The sequence below is a fragment of the Odocoileus virginianus genome, chromosome 20 (genome assembly GCF_023699985.2).
Source record: "Odocoileus virginianus isolate 20LAN1187 ecotype Illinois chromosome 20, Ovbor_1.2, whole genome shotgun sequence".
Taxonomy (NCBI): domain Eukaryota; kingdom Metazoa; phylum Chordata; class Mammalia; order Artiodactyla; family Cervidae; genus Odocoileus; species Odocoileus virginianus.
The window spans coordinates 52,092,529-52,108,343 of NC_069693.1; the positions used below are offsets into that span (position 1 = coordinate 52,092,529).

The 15,815-nt window shown below is 43.4% G+C and overlaps 2 protein-coding genes across 4 annotated transcripts in view; one reads left to right on the forward strand and one right to left on the reverse strand.

Annotated features, from left to right (window-relative positions):
* The window catches only part of C20H16orf46 (chromosome 20 C16orf46 homolog), a 64,360-nt gene that overhangs the window by 30,928 nt on the left and 17,617 nt on the right, over positions 1-15,815 (forward strand). The gene's annotated exons all lie outside the window — the stretch shown is intronic.
* On the reverse strand, positions 1,983-15,424 carry ATMIN (ATM interactor). 3 transcript variants are annotated; one of them, XM_070451494.1, is made up of 4 exons: positions 15,050-15,416; positions 5,907-6,032; positions 4,965-5,164; positions 1,983-4,000 (listed from the first exon to the last, which is right to left on the reverse strand). In XM_070451494.1, the coding sequence occupies exons 1-4, from the start codon at positions 15,374-15,376 to the stop codon at positions 2,188-2,190; spliced, it is 2,466 nt and encodes an 821-aa protein (XP_070307595.1). In that variant the 5' UTR covers positions 15,377-15,416; the 3' UTR covers positions 1,983-2,187. The 3 variants fall into 3 exon arrangements, with proteins under 3 accessions (XP_070307595.1, XP_020759357.2, XP_070307596.1); XM_020903698.2 differs by lacking the exon at positions 15,050-15,416 and adding an exon at positions 7,770-7,813; XM_070451495.1 differs by lacking the exons at positions 1,983-4,000; positions 4,965-5,164; positions 5,907-6,032 and adding an exon at positions 13,416-14,755 and having other exon boundaries at positions 15,050-15,424.

The following is a 15,815-nucleotide window of genomic DNA, read 5'->3' on the forward strand; positions in this document are numbered from 1 at the left end:
AGAGAGTAATTTCCTTTGAAAAAATTTTCCAAAAACTTATTGTAGTTTTTATCAAAATAAAAACTTTACATCAAAATAGCGGCTTTGGTAATGGAATGTCTTTTTCCTTTCTACTGGGAAAACTTAGCATATTTTCATGAACAAAGGTAATGGAAATAACTAGGCACAGTCATTTCATCATGTGACTTTCAGAGGATGATGAATTTGTAAAGAGTTAAAGCAACAAAGTCATGAATATGTTGAAGAATTCACACAAAAGGTAGAATTCTCACTTCTCTTTAATCACTGAGTGTTCAGCTTTTACAAATCTTAGAACAATTCAGGGAACTAAGGTTCGGGGTGGGAGACAGTTCTTACTGGTACATGAACTATTACATGCTCAATTTTATGTAAATAATTCAGTTGGCTGGATTAACAAACATTGTCACAGAAACACACAAAAAAAAATTTTTAAAGCCATAGATCACTGCATATATATTTACAAAAAGCCAAAACAAACATGCACTTCTCCTACAGGAGAACTGAAATAGATGTTTGAAATGTTAAGGCAGTGATGATTCTAAAACATAATGAAATACTAAGTTAAGGCTTTATGTTTGTTTTGAAACCCATATTCATAGGCAGCTGTGACCCAAGCAAACTTCTATCTACCAGGTTGAGTTCATCTGCCCAGGACATGTTATTTATCCATTACCACCAATGGGACAGGAATTAGTAGCAACACCAGTGATTTTCTCTAACGAATTATTATTAGTTCCCTCCTTAGGTTGTATTTTGAGGGTTTAGTCTTCAGCAGCATAAAGCATGTGCCACATGAGGAATAGAGCATTTTTTTGGGTAAACTTAGAAAAATGTACAGACTGCATTGATTTTTACCTGCCTGAAAACTGGCCAACAATCAAGAACTCAGGATCTTATAAATACAAAAAACCCTACAAGTGTATCTGACTGCTCAGTCATCTCAAAACATATTATGTTCTTGAAGTACTGGATCTTCACCTCATTTCTTTGAAGACTGTTCAGTATTACCCTCTCTAAACAAACAAAGCAACATAATGCAGAATGCCGTATTTTAGACAGATCTATTCTAGAATTGCTATCTTCAAGGCACAAACACTGTTCTTGCTAGACCAATGTGTTTCCTCATTCAAGGAAAAAAATGAAAGGTGGATGAAAAGATTCACTTTACTATAGTTGCTGATTGCACTCTTGCCCTAGCAAGCTTATGAAAAGTATGGAAGTGTAACAGGGAATATCTTTTTCTCCTTACATCACTGTGTTTGTTTTTTAACATTTAGAGACAACACTCAGAGGGTGGGGTGCGCCTTGAGCAGCAGCTCTGGAGCACCACCGTGGCCTCCGGCAGGGTGCAGGAGGAATGGCTTGTGGGACACAGTCCAGGAGGAGCTAACAGGCGTGATTCCACAGCCCAGCCTTTCCAGAGTTGGGGTGACTTACTGTCACTTAGACTGAAAGGATCACTATTTACACTAGGTGCTTGCCGCTACTACTTTAAGCAATAATTGTACAGCAACATGTCTTGTGAGCAAAGTACTATACACTTATGTTCATACCAGTAACAGTTCACGTAGAGGGATGGCATTGACTATATGCAAATTGTCTCAGGAGCTAAAAACAACAGCAGTTTTCCTTTGTGTCTTCAAATCAGGGAAGAGTGAGATGTCAAAGCAGGTGAAGCTGTTGGTGTTTAAATCTGACGGTGCAGCGTCAGACTTCTTTACACGTCATCAGGGAACAGGAATTTCCTAACAAGCACTGGCAAGAGTATTTTCGGTGCAATTTAAGTCAGTCATGCTTTGACGAAAATGTTTTGAAGATATGAAGTTTGTACCCTAAGTCCTGGTGAGCTTGGCTTCAGCTAAATGGCAAGATGGGTTTTAAAGGTGTGAGATACATTTTTTTTTTAAAGAAGGGAAGACTACACTGAAAGGGCAAATGTCGGCAACATAAAAACAATCATGTTCAGATCAACATCTTATACTTTATAATACACTCACAAATTTTTACACAAATTTCGTTTACAAGTACAAAAAGGCAAAGAACCTCAAAGAATCGAAGTAACTGTATCGTTGACTACATTCAGTAGAGTTAATACTGTTGTCCCTGTTCTTCATCTTCTAAATCCAGAAGGGAACTGTGAATCCATCCCCCATGTGGACTCCGCTTTCAGAAGTTGGAGACTGGGTGTAGTTCTGCACACGTCTGGGTTTCAACAGAGCTGAACTGAGATTCCATCGTGTTCCAGGCCAGATCGGCCAGAAGAAAGTCATCCATTGCTGTCTGAGTTTCATTGCTGGTGAAGAATAAGCTCCCCAAAGTTTCGAAGCCAGAATTCATGGTCTGTGTTTCGGCAGTATTCAACTGAACTTTGCTTTCCAGGGCAGGCAGGTTTTTAGCAGTGGAGATTCCGTCAGTCTGGGTCTCTGTGTCAGATGAATCAGTACTCATGGAAAAGCTAGAGTGTTTTAGGATACTTCCCAGTGGCAGACGGGGGCTACTGTCTAAAAAGAAGTTCAGGTCTGTCTGTGTCTGCGTGTCAAACATCTCAAGGCCTAAGAAGCTAGAATTCCCCCTACAACTGTAGGCCTGGGCAGAAGGGTCTGCAAGGAAGAAGTCAGTTTGGGTTTCTATGTCCAGCGACTCCAAGACTGGCTCAGTGGTCATGGTGCTAAGCTCACTCTCCTCGGTTTGTGTCTGTATATTTGAGGCTGAAAAGAACTCTTCGATATCAAAATCAATTGCAGGATTCTGGGTTGGGCCAGATGGGAGCTGGGTGTCAGGTCCAGTATTTGTGTCAGACAAAAGACTACGATTGTCCAGTGTCTGACCAGGTAGGTTACTTGACAAGATATTTTCTAGATCACTTAATAAATCCATGGTTTGGGTCTGATTATCTGTCATGTTCTGTGACGAAAGCATACTATTTGGTGCACTGAAGTTTATAATTGGGGTGGATTTCTCAATATCTTGAGTTAAAGTTTTAGGGTGGTTCTGAGGTAACAAGTCATGAGTTACAGTCTCTGCTACTAAGCCACTGCTTATAATGTTGTCTGTAGACACACCGTATGATGAATGGACACTCTCAAAAATGTCTCCACACATTACAGCTTGGTCCATCTGTACTCGGTCCTCTGCTGGACTTTGCATTCCGCTGGTCTGAGTTTCTCTGGAGATCCCACCTGGCTGGAAACTGGCATCTATAAATGCATCAGTCTGAGCAGCGATGGATGAGGTTACCTTAGAACTGGGCAAAAAAGTCTGAGTTTGAACACTAATGGGAAGGGAAACCTGGGAACCAAATGTCAAATCAGTTTGCGAACAGGACGACACAGAGGAGTCAGGGCTGGCCCACTGTGCAGACGGCATGAACTGTGGTGTGGTGTAGGACAGGTCTGTCTGTACATTGATGGAAGAAATGCTGTTCTTTTGACAAGTGTTCCCAAGTTCTTGTAATGGGCTAAATGGATTTTTACCCAAGTTCACTTGAATACCTGTGCTAATCGGCTCAACAGCAACAGGATTGACAACTTTTGAAAGAGGGAGGCTCTCCTTGAGAGAGCAGGCCTCCGAATCCAGGCCGAGGATCAGGGTTCCAATGGACAAGGGCAGTAAGTGCACGGCCCCGGGGGCAGAGCCCTGCTGGTCGACACCCAACACCACAGGCTGGGCCGAGGAGTCGGCTGCAGGCACGAAGACGGGCACAGGAGAAAACTGCATGACGGGGAGTTTAACCAAAGCCACTTTGGGCTTTGGTAAAAGCAACTTCTGAGGGTACCTTGGAGGTGCTGGAAGAGTCTGCTGTTTGGCATTAGAGCTACAAGAGTCTTCAAAGGAAGCCACCAGCTTTATTTCTGAAGTTTCTAGTTCTGGAGCATCTGGTCGTGGAATTGGTTGGTTGCTCAGTGATTCAGCGGTCTTCCTGGACAGCTTCTGACTGTGCAAGCAGTTTTCCATTTTCCTTTTCTTACTAGGTGGATCCCTGAAAGCAATGGCAGAGTGAAAAAGAGAAAAGTGATTTTAAACTGCAGCTTTCTTCATCAACCCTGGCACTGTGTCTTCACTTGTAAGCTCTATGTCTCACATCTACAGCAGGGGTCAGATTCAGCTCAGTGAAAAGAAAGCCTCTTTGTAACCTGGCCTATTACACAGAAGTTCAGAAACATGCAAACAGGGAAGGAGGAAGCACACCTTCTTTGGGTAAAGCTCTAAGTACTAGAGCTCAGCTCAGATCCGTAAGCATCAGGAAGCTAACATATAATGCAGTGATTATCATTTCTAAAATAGGAAGCTATTAATCCAAATATAAATTTGACCTTTCAAATGAAGCGGTTTCATGATTTAAAAAACTCTCCAACAATCCAGTATCCCTCTAATAGAAAATGATGAACGTTTTGGAAGAATTGAAAACTCAGTAGGGGCTTCCCTGGTGGGCCAGTGGTTAAGAATCCAGCTCCAATGCAATGACACAGATTTGATCCCTGGTCCAAGGAGATCCTGCCTGTGGTGGACCAACCAAGCCCGTACACCGCAACTACTGCAGCCTGTGCTCCACAGCAAGAGAAGCCGCCACGTGAGAAGCCCCAGCATCGCACACAAGAGCAGCCCCCGCTCACTGCAACTAGAGAAAGCCCATGCAGCAATCAAGACTCAGAAGAGCCAAAAATAAATAAATCTTTAAGAAAGCCCAGTAAGTTTTCAATTGGGAATAATAAGGGACCTTTAAAAGGACTTGGTGGAAGAGTAAGGAGAACAACTGGGTCAAGTAGACGTGGATTATTTACTAGTACTGCTGCCATTTCCAAAAGTTCCCTTCTGCTCGCCTCATCTTTTCTCCACCATTCCTCCTTTCTCCTCAGGCTAATGGCTCTCCAGGAAGTGTCGCCTGAAGCTCTCCCCACAGCTGCTGGCTCTGGGGCCACCCCGGCCACCGCCACCCCCGGTACCTGTGTTCTGCAGGGATCTCATGGCCAGTTCGGTAGATGTGGGACTGTAACGCAGTCCTGCTGGCATAGGGACAGCCACACGTGCACTGGAAGGTCTTGCCACAATCCTCTGCATGTCTTTTCAAGTCCCACTCAGTGCCATACGAATTGCTGCACTTACTACATTTATGCTTCTTTTCAGCATGCATTTTCATAAAGTGCTAGGAAGAACACAAAAGGACCAAAATGAAAATCTGCAACTGCTCAAAACCTTTCAAAAGTCATCAACATACCCCAAATAACAATGATTTTACATGATAAAATATAGCTGTGCAAATCAAAAGAATGTAAAAGCAGGCAAGCTGCCCTTTATCATAAGCTTCATCTTTGTGAAAAGTTGAGACTGTTTTGGAAACAATTCGTGGTATCCACCCCCCAGGTTCTGATTTACAAGTAAGTGCTGCAAGCAGAACAAGTCTTAAGAGTGCTTCTCTCAGGACGCCCTCCAGCAAACCCTCAGGGTAGTGTTTCAGTTTCTTCCAGTCCAGAATCACCACCTTCCCCACTGACTGGGTCCCTCCCTCCTCTCTAAGGGAGCTGCTTCTGAAATTCTTTTCCTACAGTTTCTTACTCCCTTGGGAGAACATCTCCCTATGCCTCTGCTCCTCTGACCTTGAAAGATTCACACCAGAGATCTGGAAGCACACCCAATTTATCATACTTTGCTGACTTGGTCTCTCCAAATCCACTCTGGACATCTTCCCCACCCCCTGCCCCCCAGGACCAGCCAGCCTTTACTCACACCCACTCATTTTTCTCCAAGTGAGAGACTTGGGTGTCCGTCCTTATAAGCAGCTTTCTGCTCAATTCTCTTGGAATGATTGTAAGTAATTAGAATGCATTGGGTTTATGACATCTGCATTTCATCCCTAGAGAAGTATATAGTTAAGACAAGTAAAATACCTGTTTTACGAGAGAAAATTGAGAAAATGGTCTGTCAGGGCCTCTAGGGCATCCTTCAATTGGACAACAGTAGAATTTCGGTACAGTTTTCAAATCTTTTCTTATTGTTGGATTTACTATGCCATCCTGCAAAAGAAATGAAATAATTATCTTTAAAAAACCATCAGAATGAGTTGGGAGTGATAATAAGGAAGGACTAAAGATGTGCACAGGGATCTTTATAGAGTGATGAAAATGTTCTCAAGTTTGGGATTGCAGTGATAGTTGCAGAACTGTACATCTACTTAAAAATAAATGAATTACTCACTTAAAATGGGTAAATTTTATCATGCGTAAACTATAACTTAATACATGTTAAAATTTTTCAAAACAAGATAAAAAACAACTATGTTGTTTAAAAATCTTCTATCCATTTCTTTAACATTCCTTCTAGATTTAAAAATCTCTGTCCTTAACCCAATGTCTCTAATTCTAAGACTTTCTCAGGCTCAAGACTTAGTGTCATCCTTAAGTCTTCCCTTCTTTTTTATCTCGCCCCCACTGAATTAGGGTGAGCCTCTGGAAAAAACCTCCTTTGACTATGATTTAGGTCTTCCTGATAAAGAGCACAGTGACTTTCTCTGATCAGCACTATGTCCCCCTAACACAGCTAAAGCTAGCTGACACAGCTCTTTTATGGCAGCATGAATACAGGCACCAGGCTCTAATTTGAAATTTAGTAATCATTATAATGGCCAGCACTAACATAGATTTTACTACTGTGCCAGGCATTGCTGTAAGCACTTCACATATATATATTAACTCATCCTAGTTATCCTTTGTTTTTAAGTATGTGACTGACTTTTTGACTGGGGTTTTTAAAATAACTAGTGAGTTAATTTAGCTTGAAGTACTATCTTATTGCCCTTGATGAACCCACATACGTCAGGAGTGAAACACCTATGGCCTCCTGTATAATTCTTAACTGGCCACCCCCAGTTGGCCCCAGAGGAAGGCGTGTGGGGGGTTGGAGTGATGAAGGACCTCTCTATGGGTCACTGGAAACAACCAGACACATGTTCAGGCCTCAGCTGCTGCAGCAGCACCTGGATGTTTTAGTCCTTAGGTACTGTGATGAGAAAGGATTCAGTACTTCTGGAACGTGCCACCTCCTCTACCATCAGTGTGTACCTAGACAGGAAATGAACAACCTTGTGGCCTTTAAGACTCACTCCCTTTGGTTTAACAATCTCTGTAGATGATCCTAATGTGTAGCTGAGCTTAAGAACCATGGTGCAGTGGTTAAACCCAGGGATTCTGGAAACATGGACTGCTGTAGTTTGAATTCTCTGCTGTAGTTTGAATTGCTTCTTTCCTTTGACCTTGAAAAACTTAACTGTCTTGGTTTCCTTATCTGTGAAGTAGGCATGATAATAGGACCTACTGCAGGGTTGTGCTGAGTACTCAGTTAATTAGTTAACAGTATTACAGAACGGCACTTGTCACATAATCCCCCAATGGCTCAGCAGGTGAAGAATCCACCTGCAAAGCAGGATCAATCCCTGGTTGGGAAGATTCCCTGGAGGAGAAGTACTCCACTCCAGTATTCTTGCCTGGAAAATCCTGTGGACAAAGGAGTCTGGTGGGCTACAGTCCATGGGTCCCAAAGAGTCAGACATGACTGAGCAACTAAGGCTATCACATAATCACTCCATTATTATACCTACTAGTTATCTGCTGTGGAGATTTTTGTTGCTTCTCTTGCTTTCTGCCAACCAACTTAGGGCCAATAAGCGAATCTAAACTCATACTATACATTAAATACTGTTTTTGTGGCAACAGAAATAAAAGCAAAGTAAACAGATCAGATTGAATCAAACTTACATGCTTCTGCACAGCAAAGGAAACCATAATAAAACGAAAAAACAACCTGTGGAATGGGAGAAAATATTTGCAACAATGCAACATAGAAGGGCTTAATGTCTAAAACATACAAACAGCTCATATAACTCAACAACAAAAAACAAACGACCCATTCAAAAAACAGGTCGAAGAACTAAATAGACATTTCTCCAAAGAAGACATACATATGGCCAATAAGCACATGAAACATTACTCAACATCGCTAATTATTAGAGAAATGCTAATCAAATTACAGTGAACTACCACTTCACATCAGTCAGAATGGCCATCATTAAAGTCTACAAATAATAAACACTGAAGAGGTGTGGAGAAAAGGGAACCCTCCTAACTGTTGCTGGGAATGTAAGTTGGTGCAGCCACTATGGAAAATGGTATGAGGTTCCTCAGAAAACTAAAAATAGAGCTGCCATATGATCCAGCAATCCCACTCCTGGGCATATATCCAGATAAAACTATAATTCAAAAAGATACAGGCACCGTTATATTCATAACAGCGCTATTCACAATAGCCAAGACATGGAAACAACCCAAATGTCCATCAACAGATGAATGGATAAAGATGATGTGCTGTATACACATACAACAGAGTACAACTCAGCCATAAAAAAGAATGAAATGACGCTACTGGCAGCAACATGGATGGAACTAGAAATGATCATCCTAAGTGAAGTGAGTCAAGAGAAAGACAACCACCAAATGATATCACTTATATGTGAAATCTGACACACAATAATCTATCTATGAAACAGAAATGGACTCACAGATACAGAGAACAGACCTGTGGCAGCCAAGGAGGAGGAGTGCTGGGGGAGGGGCAGACAGAGTTCGGGGTCAGCAGGTTCTAACTACTATATACAGAATATACAGACGAGGTTCTACTGTCTACTCCAGGGAACTATATTCAGTACCTGGTGATAAACCGTAACAGAAAAAAATATAAAAAAGAAGGTATATATATATGTAAAACTGAGTCACTTTGCTGTGAACATAACATTATAAATCAACGATACTTCAATTTAAAAAAGAAAATCTACGGACTCATCTTAAAGAAAATATTATACTTGTGAAAGTCTGACTGGAATGCTGCTTTTGTTAAAAAAAGGACATCTGCTAGGCTCAAATGACACTGTCATCAAACTCATCCCATTCACCAAGTTATCTTTTTTAAAGGAAATACATTTTAAACTTATATTAAATATACTATGCAAGAAAAAAATGAAATGTGGAGAAGATATTAAGAAAGACTCTAAAAGCCTTAATTCACTTAACCATTACCAAATTATTCTTAAGTTATATGCCAAGGAGACGGCCCTCTTCTGTGTTTTAGCCTGTCAAATGTTCTATAAAACTCTCCTTACAGGGTCACCATGAAATTCATGCTCATTTCTAAAACATCCTCAATTTGCTTAGCAATCCTTTTATTACCCCTTTTCAAATTCCCTATCATGTTCTCATATACCTGTTCACTTCCCTTTTTAAAAAATGTAATAAAATTTATTTTTAAGAGTTGTGGAAAGTACAGAGTTCCCATACACTATATGCAGCCCCCATCCCACTCCAATATAGCCTGCTTCACTATTAACATGTCTCAGCAGAATGGTACATTTGTTTACAATTGATAAAACTACACTGACACATCATTATGATCCAAAGTCTATAGATTATATTAGAATTCACTATTGGTGCTGCACAATCTACGGGTTCTGCCAAATGATAGTGACGGCTATCCATTATTATAATATCACACAGAGTGTATTCACTTCCCTACAGCTCTGTGCTCCACCTACTCACGCCAGCTTTCCCTGTAAGCACTGACAACCACTGCCTGGCCCCTCGTCTCTCTGGGGCTGAAACGTCGCTGTCTGGATGTATCACTGTTAGTTACTGATCCACCTCCTGGAGGACATCTTGGTTGCTTACAAGTTTTGCTAGCTATTCTTTTATGATGTCTCCTACCAACACCTCATCTTTCCTTTCTCACTGCTACCATCAATAGTTCAAGTATTCCTGACTTTCTGTTTGGACTTTGTCTCTAGCCTAATTTCTGAACCTTCAATTTTCTTTTCATTCACATGTTGCCAAATTCACCTTTCTAAAATCTAGCTCTGATTATAACATTACCTCACTCAAACATATTCGAGGGCACTCCAATACTGCTCAAGTCCAAATTCTTCTAGCCACTGGGACATCCAAAGTCCTGACTAAACAGCTTCAAACTACACATCTTTTCTGTCATTCCTCTGTTACATCTAATGGAACTGCTTAACATTCCCCAAATATTTTCAAGAGGAGGAACATATGTTTGCTGCACTTAGGAATCTTTTAAGGAGTGAATGTTTATGGTCACCGAAGTCAAAGCTGTATCACACACCAGGATGAGACACTAGAGGCAGCCATACTGATGGCAACATCTTGCTGCTGTCATTACACGTGTGGCAACAACCGGGCGCTGTTCAGTTTTACCGCATTCTCAGGGCCAGTGCCTCCGTCCATCCCAACACCACCTCTCTACCCCAGCTCCTGACCTTCTGCCCATCCCTGTTTAGAGACAATAAGCTCTGAGATGAGAACGGGGAGAAAAGAAATGGTGATGGCACAGTAAAATATGAACTGCAGTAAAAAGTGATATTTTCGTTCTTAAGTGCTATATACATTCTAGAATGAAACTTAGCAGACTTTTTTTTTTAACTTTACCTTCTATGCATAACTAAAAAAAATATACAGAGAATACTTCATGTTTTGTGTACTTTTTTGGGTACCTGTTTATAAAATCTTTTAAATAAAAGAATTTGAAAAAGAACTTATGACAGGAAACAACTAAAAAACAAGATGGAGAAAAATAAAGAGAAGAAAAGCAAGAGGAAGGACCCCGTTGAAGAAGAGAGGATAAAAGCGCAAAGAATTGTGGGAACTGTGGCAAAAACTGGGGGAAAAAAAGGCACTGTAGCTTCTCAAGCACCTCTCTGCATTCACAGAAATATATCCAAGAAGAAAAACAGCTTGCTCTGTTATTGTAAATTTAAAATTAGAAGTCTTTGTACAATATGATCTGGAGCAACTTGGAATCTTTCCTTTAAGAAAAAAAAAGAAAAAATTGCTGGCAAATCATTAAAAATAAACCCTGAACTGAACATAACATAAAATCCACTACGCCATGCTTTAAAAATATGTGTTGCTGGATAAGATGTTCTTTAATGGTCCTTGTGTCCCTTTCACTATTTTCAAACATGAGGGATAAAAGAATCAAGAAATGCTCATCTACTCCTACTCTTTTTTTCCCCGAATCACCAGGAACCCACATAAAATCACAAGGTATTATGTACCTTACAACTTACAACTCTATCTCGACTTTTATCCATCATCATTCAGAAGAACTTGTTAATCATAAGGGAATATGTGAGTAAGGGCAGGATACCTTTTGAAAAAAGGTTAGAATAAAAGAAGAACCCCACAGCAACCAATGGGGAAGGGACGAAAAGATGATCATAATCTAGGAGGAAAAAAACAAACTAGGAAAGAAAAAAAGCTAAAACAAACTAGGAAAGAAAAAAGAAAAGTAGGAAAGAAACTAGAATTATGTAAGTAGCTGTAATCAACAGAAGAAAGGGAAAGTCTCCATGGAATACTATGCATATCTCCAAGCAAACATACTCAGGCTTCCGGGCAACAGGGAGCTCCCCATCAGCTCTGTCCTTAGGCCTCTTTCCCCTACCCACCCCAACACTTGGAGATCATCAAGTGTCAAGGACAGTGTTTGAACTCAAGAGCCTGCTACTCTGGCTCCTAAGTGTAGATTCACCACACTGGGCAACACTATGCAGATATGGCTGTTTTGTCACATAGGCCACCTTTATTAAAAAAAAAAAAAAAAAAAAGAACCGCTTTCCACCAAGACAGCAGATGTTCAGGGGCTACATGTTTAGAAAGACAACAAGGAAACAAAGTGAGCCTGTGTGACAAGAAAAACAGACGATGGTTCAGGGTGGTTTCTCCAATTTCCCCTGAAACAGGTCTCTCTGGTGACCTAGAAAGGAAACTCAGGAGAGTCCATTTTGGGGTTGTTAATTTTCAGTTCAGAAAGAGATAGTGAATGCAGTGTGCTGTCTTCAGACAAGAGAAATTTGAGAGATGACTAGAACTAGAAGAATGGCTTCATACAGATTCTAAGCAGGAGAGGCTACTGATACTCAGCTGGGCTAAAGTTCAAGTAAAGACCTGACTGTCAAAATCTGCACTTGCCTCAAACATATTCCTTCTTCTTAGTCTACTGTATGCTCAGAATTGGTATCGTCAGAATTCCTGAACTTTATATATTTTAAAAACACAATTAGAAATAAACTTATTCAAGTTAGGCTTCAGCAGTATGTGAACTGAGAACTTCCAGATGAACAAGCTGGATTTAGAAAAGGCAGAGGAATCAGAGATCAAACTGCCAACATACGCTGTATCATAGAAAACGCAAAGGGAGTTAAAAAAAAGATCTCCTTCTGCTTCACTGACTACGCTAAAGCCTTTAACTGTGTGGGTTACAACAAACTGTGGAATACTCTTAATGAGATGGGAATACCAGACCACATTACCTGCCTCCTGAGAAACCTGCATGCAGGACAAGAAGCAACAGTTAGAAGTGGACATGGAACAATGGACTGGTTCCAAATTGGGAAAGGAGTATATCAAGGCTATATATTGTCACGCTGCTTATTTAACTTACATGCAGAGAACATCATGAGAAATGCTGGGCTGGATGAATCACAAGCTAGAATAGATTGCTGGGAGAAATATCAACAACCTCAGATAATGCAGATGATACCACTTTAGTGGGACAAAGTGAAGAGGAACTAAAGAGCCTCTTGATGAAGGTGAAAGAGGAGAGTGAAAAAGCTGGCTTAAAACTCAACATTCAAAAAATGAAGATCATGGCATCCGGCCCCACCACTTCATGGCAAATAGATGGGGAAACAATGGAGACAGTGTCAGATTTCATTTTCACGGGCTCCAAAATCACTGCAGAAGGTGACTGCAGCCATGGAATCAAAAGACGCTTACTCCTTGGAAGAATAGCTAGGACAAACCTAGAGAGTGTACTAAAAAGCAGAGACATCATTTTGCTGACAAAGGTCCGTATAAGTCGAGGCTATGGTTTTTCCAGTAGTCATCTATGGATGTCAGAGTTGGTCCATAAGAAAGGCTGAGCGCAGAAGAATTGATGCTTTTGAACTCTGGTGTTGGAGAAGACTTTCGAGAGTCCCTTGGACAGCAAGGAGATCAAACCAATCAATCCAAAAGGAAATCAATCCTGAATATTCATTGGAAGGGCTGGTGCTGAAGCTGAAGTTTCAGTACTTCAGCCATCTGATGGGAAGAGCCAACTAACTGGAAAAGACCTTGATGCTGGGTAAGATTGAGGGCTAGAGGAGAAGGGGATGACACAGGATGAGATGGTTGAATGGTATCACTGACTCAATGGACATGAGTTTGAGAGCTTGTTTGGAGGTTCTAGCAGGGGAGTGCAGCTACTCGTATACCCTTGACCGAAGACCGGTCCTCCTCTATCGGGTATGGTTGTCCTCTTCGACTGAGCGCGCAGCTTCGGGAGGGATGCACATGGAGCGGTGAGGGAGGAAGGGGACACCCGCCTAGCCAGCCAGATCAGCCGAATCAACCCTGGCGATCAATGGGGTGACAGATGTCGCAACCAGATCGCCCTCACATGCTGGACATGAGTTTGAGTAAACTCAGGGAGATGGTGAAGGACAGTGAAGCTTGGAGTGCTGCAGTTCAAGGGGTTGCAAAAAGTCAGACAGGACAAAGCAAATGAACAATTGTATACTACCAAACCAATCCTGAGAAGTGTTGATACATGGTATCTTTTGCTTAAAGGATGCTTCACAAGGTCTGGACAGATATAGCTCCTGTCAGCAGTTCCACAAAAAACAACAATATAAACGTGTTAAAAAGTGCTTGCCAGAATGATGTTCAGGCCAACAACTGTAGAGAGAGTCCTCATCAGACTGGCCACTTCTGTTGTGCTTAGAGATGTAATGTCTGCCTTAGTAATTCATCAGTGAGGGGATGATCTGAAGGTGTGTGATGGCTGTTACATATGAGCTCAAGAGAACACAGGAATCAGGCTGCAGAATTCCTACAAATATACAGTTCATCCACTCAACTTAAAATATGATTAAGGAAGGGAAGTGTTTACATTTCCTGATTGGGCTCCCTCATTTTCCTAAGAACACTGCCTCTCTAATCAGCTGGAAGTGGACAGCCCTTCATGGTCATCATATCTGCCCTACTATAGAAGACAACCTCAAGCTTTCTGTTAAATTCTTATCAGAAGTCTGATTCTAACAACATTCCTGAGGAAGCTTTACCTGAAGGGCAGACATACCATGCAGGAGGCCAGGTGAATTAAACTTGCTCCTCAATCAAGTCAGACCACCAAAAGCTACATACTCACAATGTAGGTTCAATGACACACTTTGAAATTACGTTCTAAGCCACTGTTGGCTCAGAGACTTTAAGAAGCGGTGGAAGGAAATGTCCTATTGTAATAATTGAGAAATTATGATTTAAGAGGTATGGGGTGGGGCTGGACCTATGAGTTTTTAATAAGCACTCCACAGACGTGCACTTCGGGTTGAAAAAAGAATCACCTCTCCATTTTATTTAAGGTGGAATGGACGTTCAGGATTATTGTCCTGTAATTATATATGAGGTCCCCTCTTAAGATCCTCGGGCGAGACTTCCCTTAGGTCTCATTCCTGAGCAAAGCTGATATTACCAACGCGGTAGAACTTGTTGCCAAATCTGCAGCTCCCTGCTGACGACTGGGCAGCACCCAAAGGCCCGAAGGAGGTGCTTGTGGGTGTGGTGCAAAGAGCGCCGGCATAGAGCCGAGTCCGTGTTTAAAGCCCAGCACTACGCGGGCAGCGTCACCGGTTTCTCTGCAACAACAGGACGGAGGTGCCGTGAGAGCTCCCGGCACGACCATGAGAAACATCCGGGCCGCCGCCGCGTGCGCGCCGGTGGTCCCGCGGGTCGGAGCCAGACAGCCTGGCGCGTGACACAAGGCTTTCCCCTCGCCGTGCCCTCCCGCGTCCGGGCTTCCACTCTCCCTGCCGGGACCCCCGTTGGCGGTCCGGCCCGTTCCGAGGGCCGCGGCGGCCCCCACCCCCGCCGCCCGCGTCAGACGCTCGGTGGCGCCAGGCCCCGGGAGGCGCGGCCCGCGGCGGGCTCACCTGCAGGCGGTGGCTTTTGACCAGGTGCATGTTGAGCGCGGGGCTGTTGGGCAGGATCTTGCCGCAGCCGCGCACTGTGCACAGGATGTTGGTCCGCACGGCCCGGGACAGCTCGCTCACCGACGGCTGGATGAGCTCCCGGGCCGGCGGCGTCGAGCCCGCGGGCTGCTGCCTCGCCGCCGGCGGTCGCGGCCGGCTGCCTCTCAGCCTCCCAGGGGGCACCCACGGGCCCGAGGCGGCGGCGGCTCCCCTCGCGGCCGCCGGGACGGCCGGGGCGCCCGAGGCGAGAGCCGCGGGATCCGCCGCCGCCGCCTCAGAGGCCGCCATGGCTCTCGCGCCGCGGCCGGACCAAGCCAGCCAGCCCCGCCTCCCGCCGCAGCGACTTCCGGCAGGGGGCGGGGCCTTATTAGCATCCGGCGGGGCCAGGGCGGCGGCGCCCCCTACTGAAGGCGTAGGGCGCGTCAGCGGTGGAGCGCTGCCAGGTGAGGAGGGCGGGCCGGGTGTAAAACTTCACAGGGGGTCCTGGGGACAGGTAGGACGTGTAGGCCCCTCTGAGCCTCATTCGCCTTCCTAGAAATCTGAACCTCGGGCAAAAGTTGGATACAAGAAAAAGCAATGGGCTCGGGAACTTTACTTCCCAAAGATTAGAAATAAACCAGGTGTTCAAGAGCAGCAGAGGCCGAACTTTGTTAATTACAATGATCTGTTTACCAGACACTGGGAAATGCACTTTTCATCCAGTATCTCATTTTGTCCTCGAAACAGC

Excerpts from the sequence above, each read along its gene's own strand:
- ATMIN (XM_070451494.1), bottom strand. The coding sequence starts at position 15,376 with ATGGCGGCCTCTGAGGCGGCGGCGGCGGATCCCGCGGCTCTCGCCTCG. Across the intron at positions 5,165-5,906 it reads AATTTTCTCTCGTAAAACAG|CACTTTATGAAAATGCATGC; the intron begins GTATTTTACTTG and ends TGTTCTTCCTAG. Across the intron at positions 4,001-4,964 it reads GAGATCCCTGCAGAACACAG|GGATCCACCTAGTAAGAAAA; the intron begins GTACCGGGGGTG and ends CATTGCTTTCAG.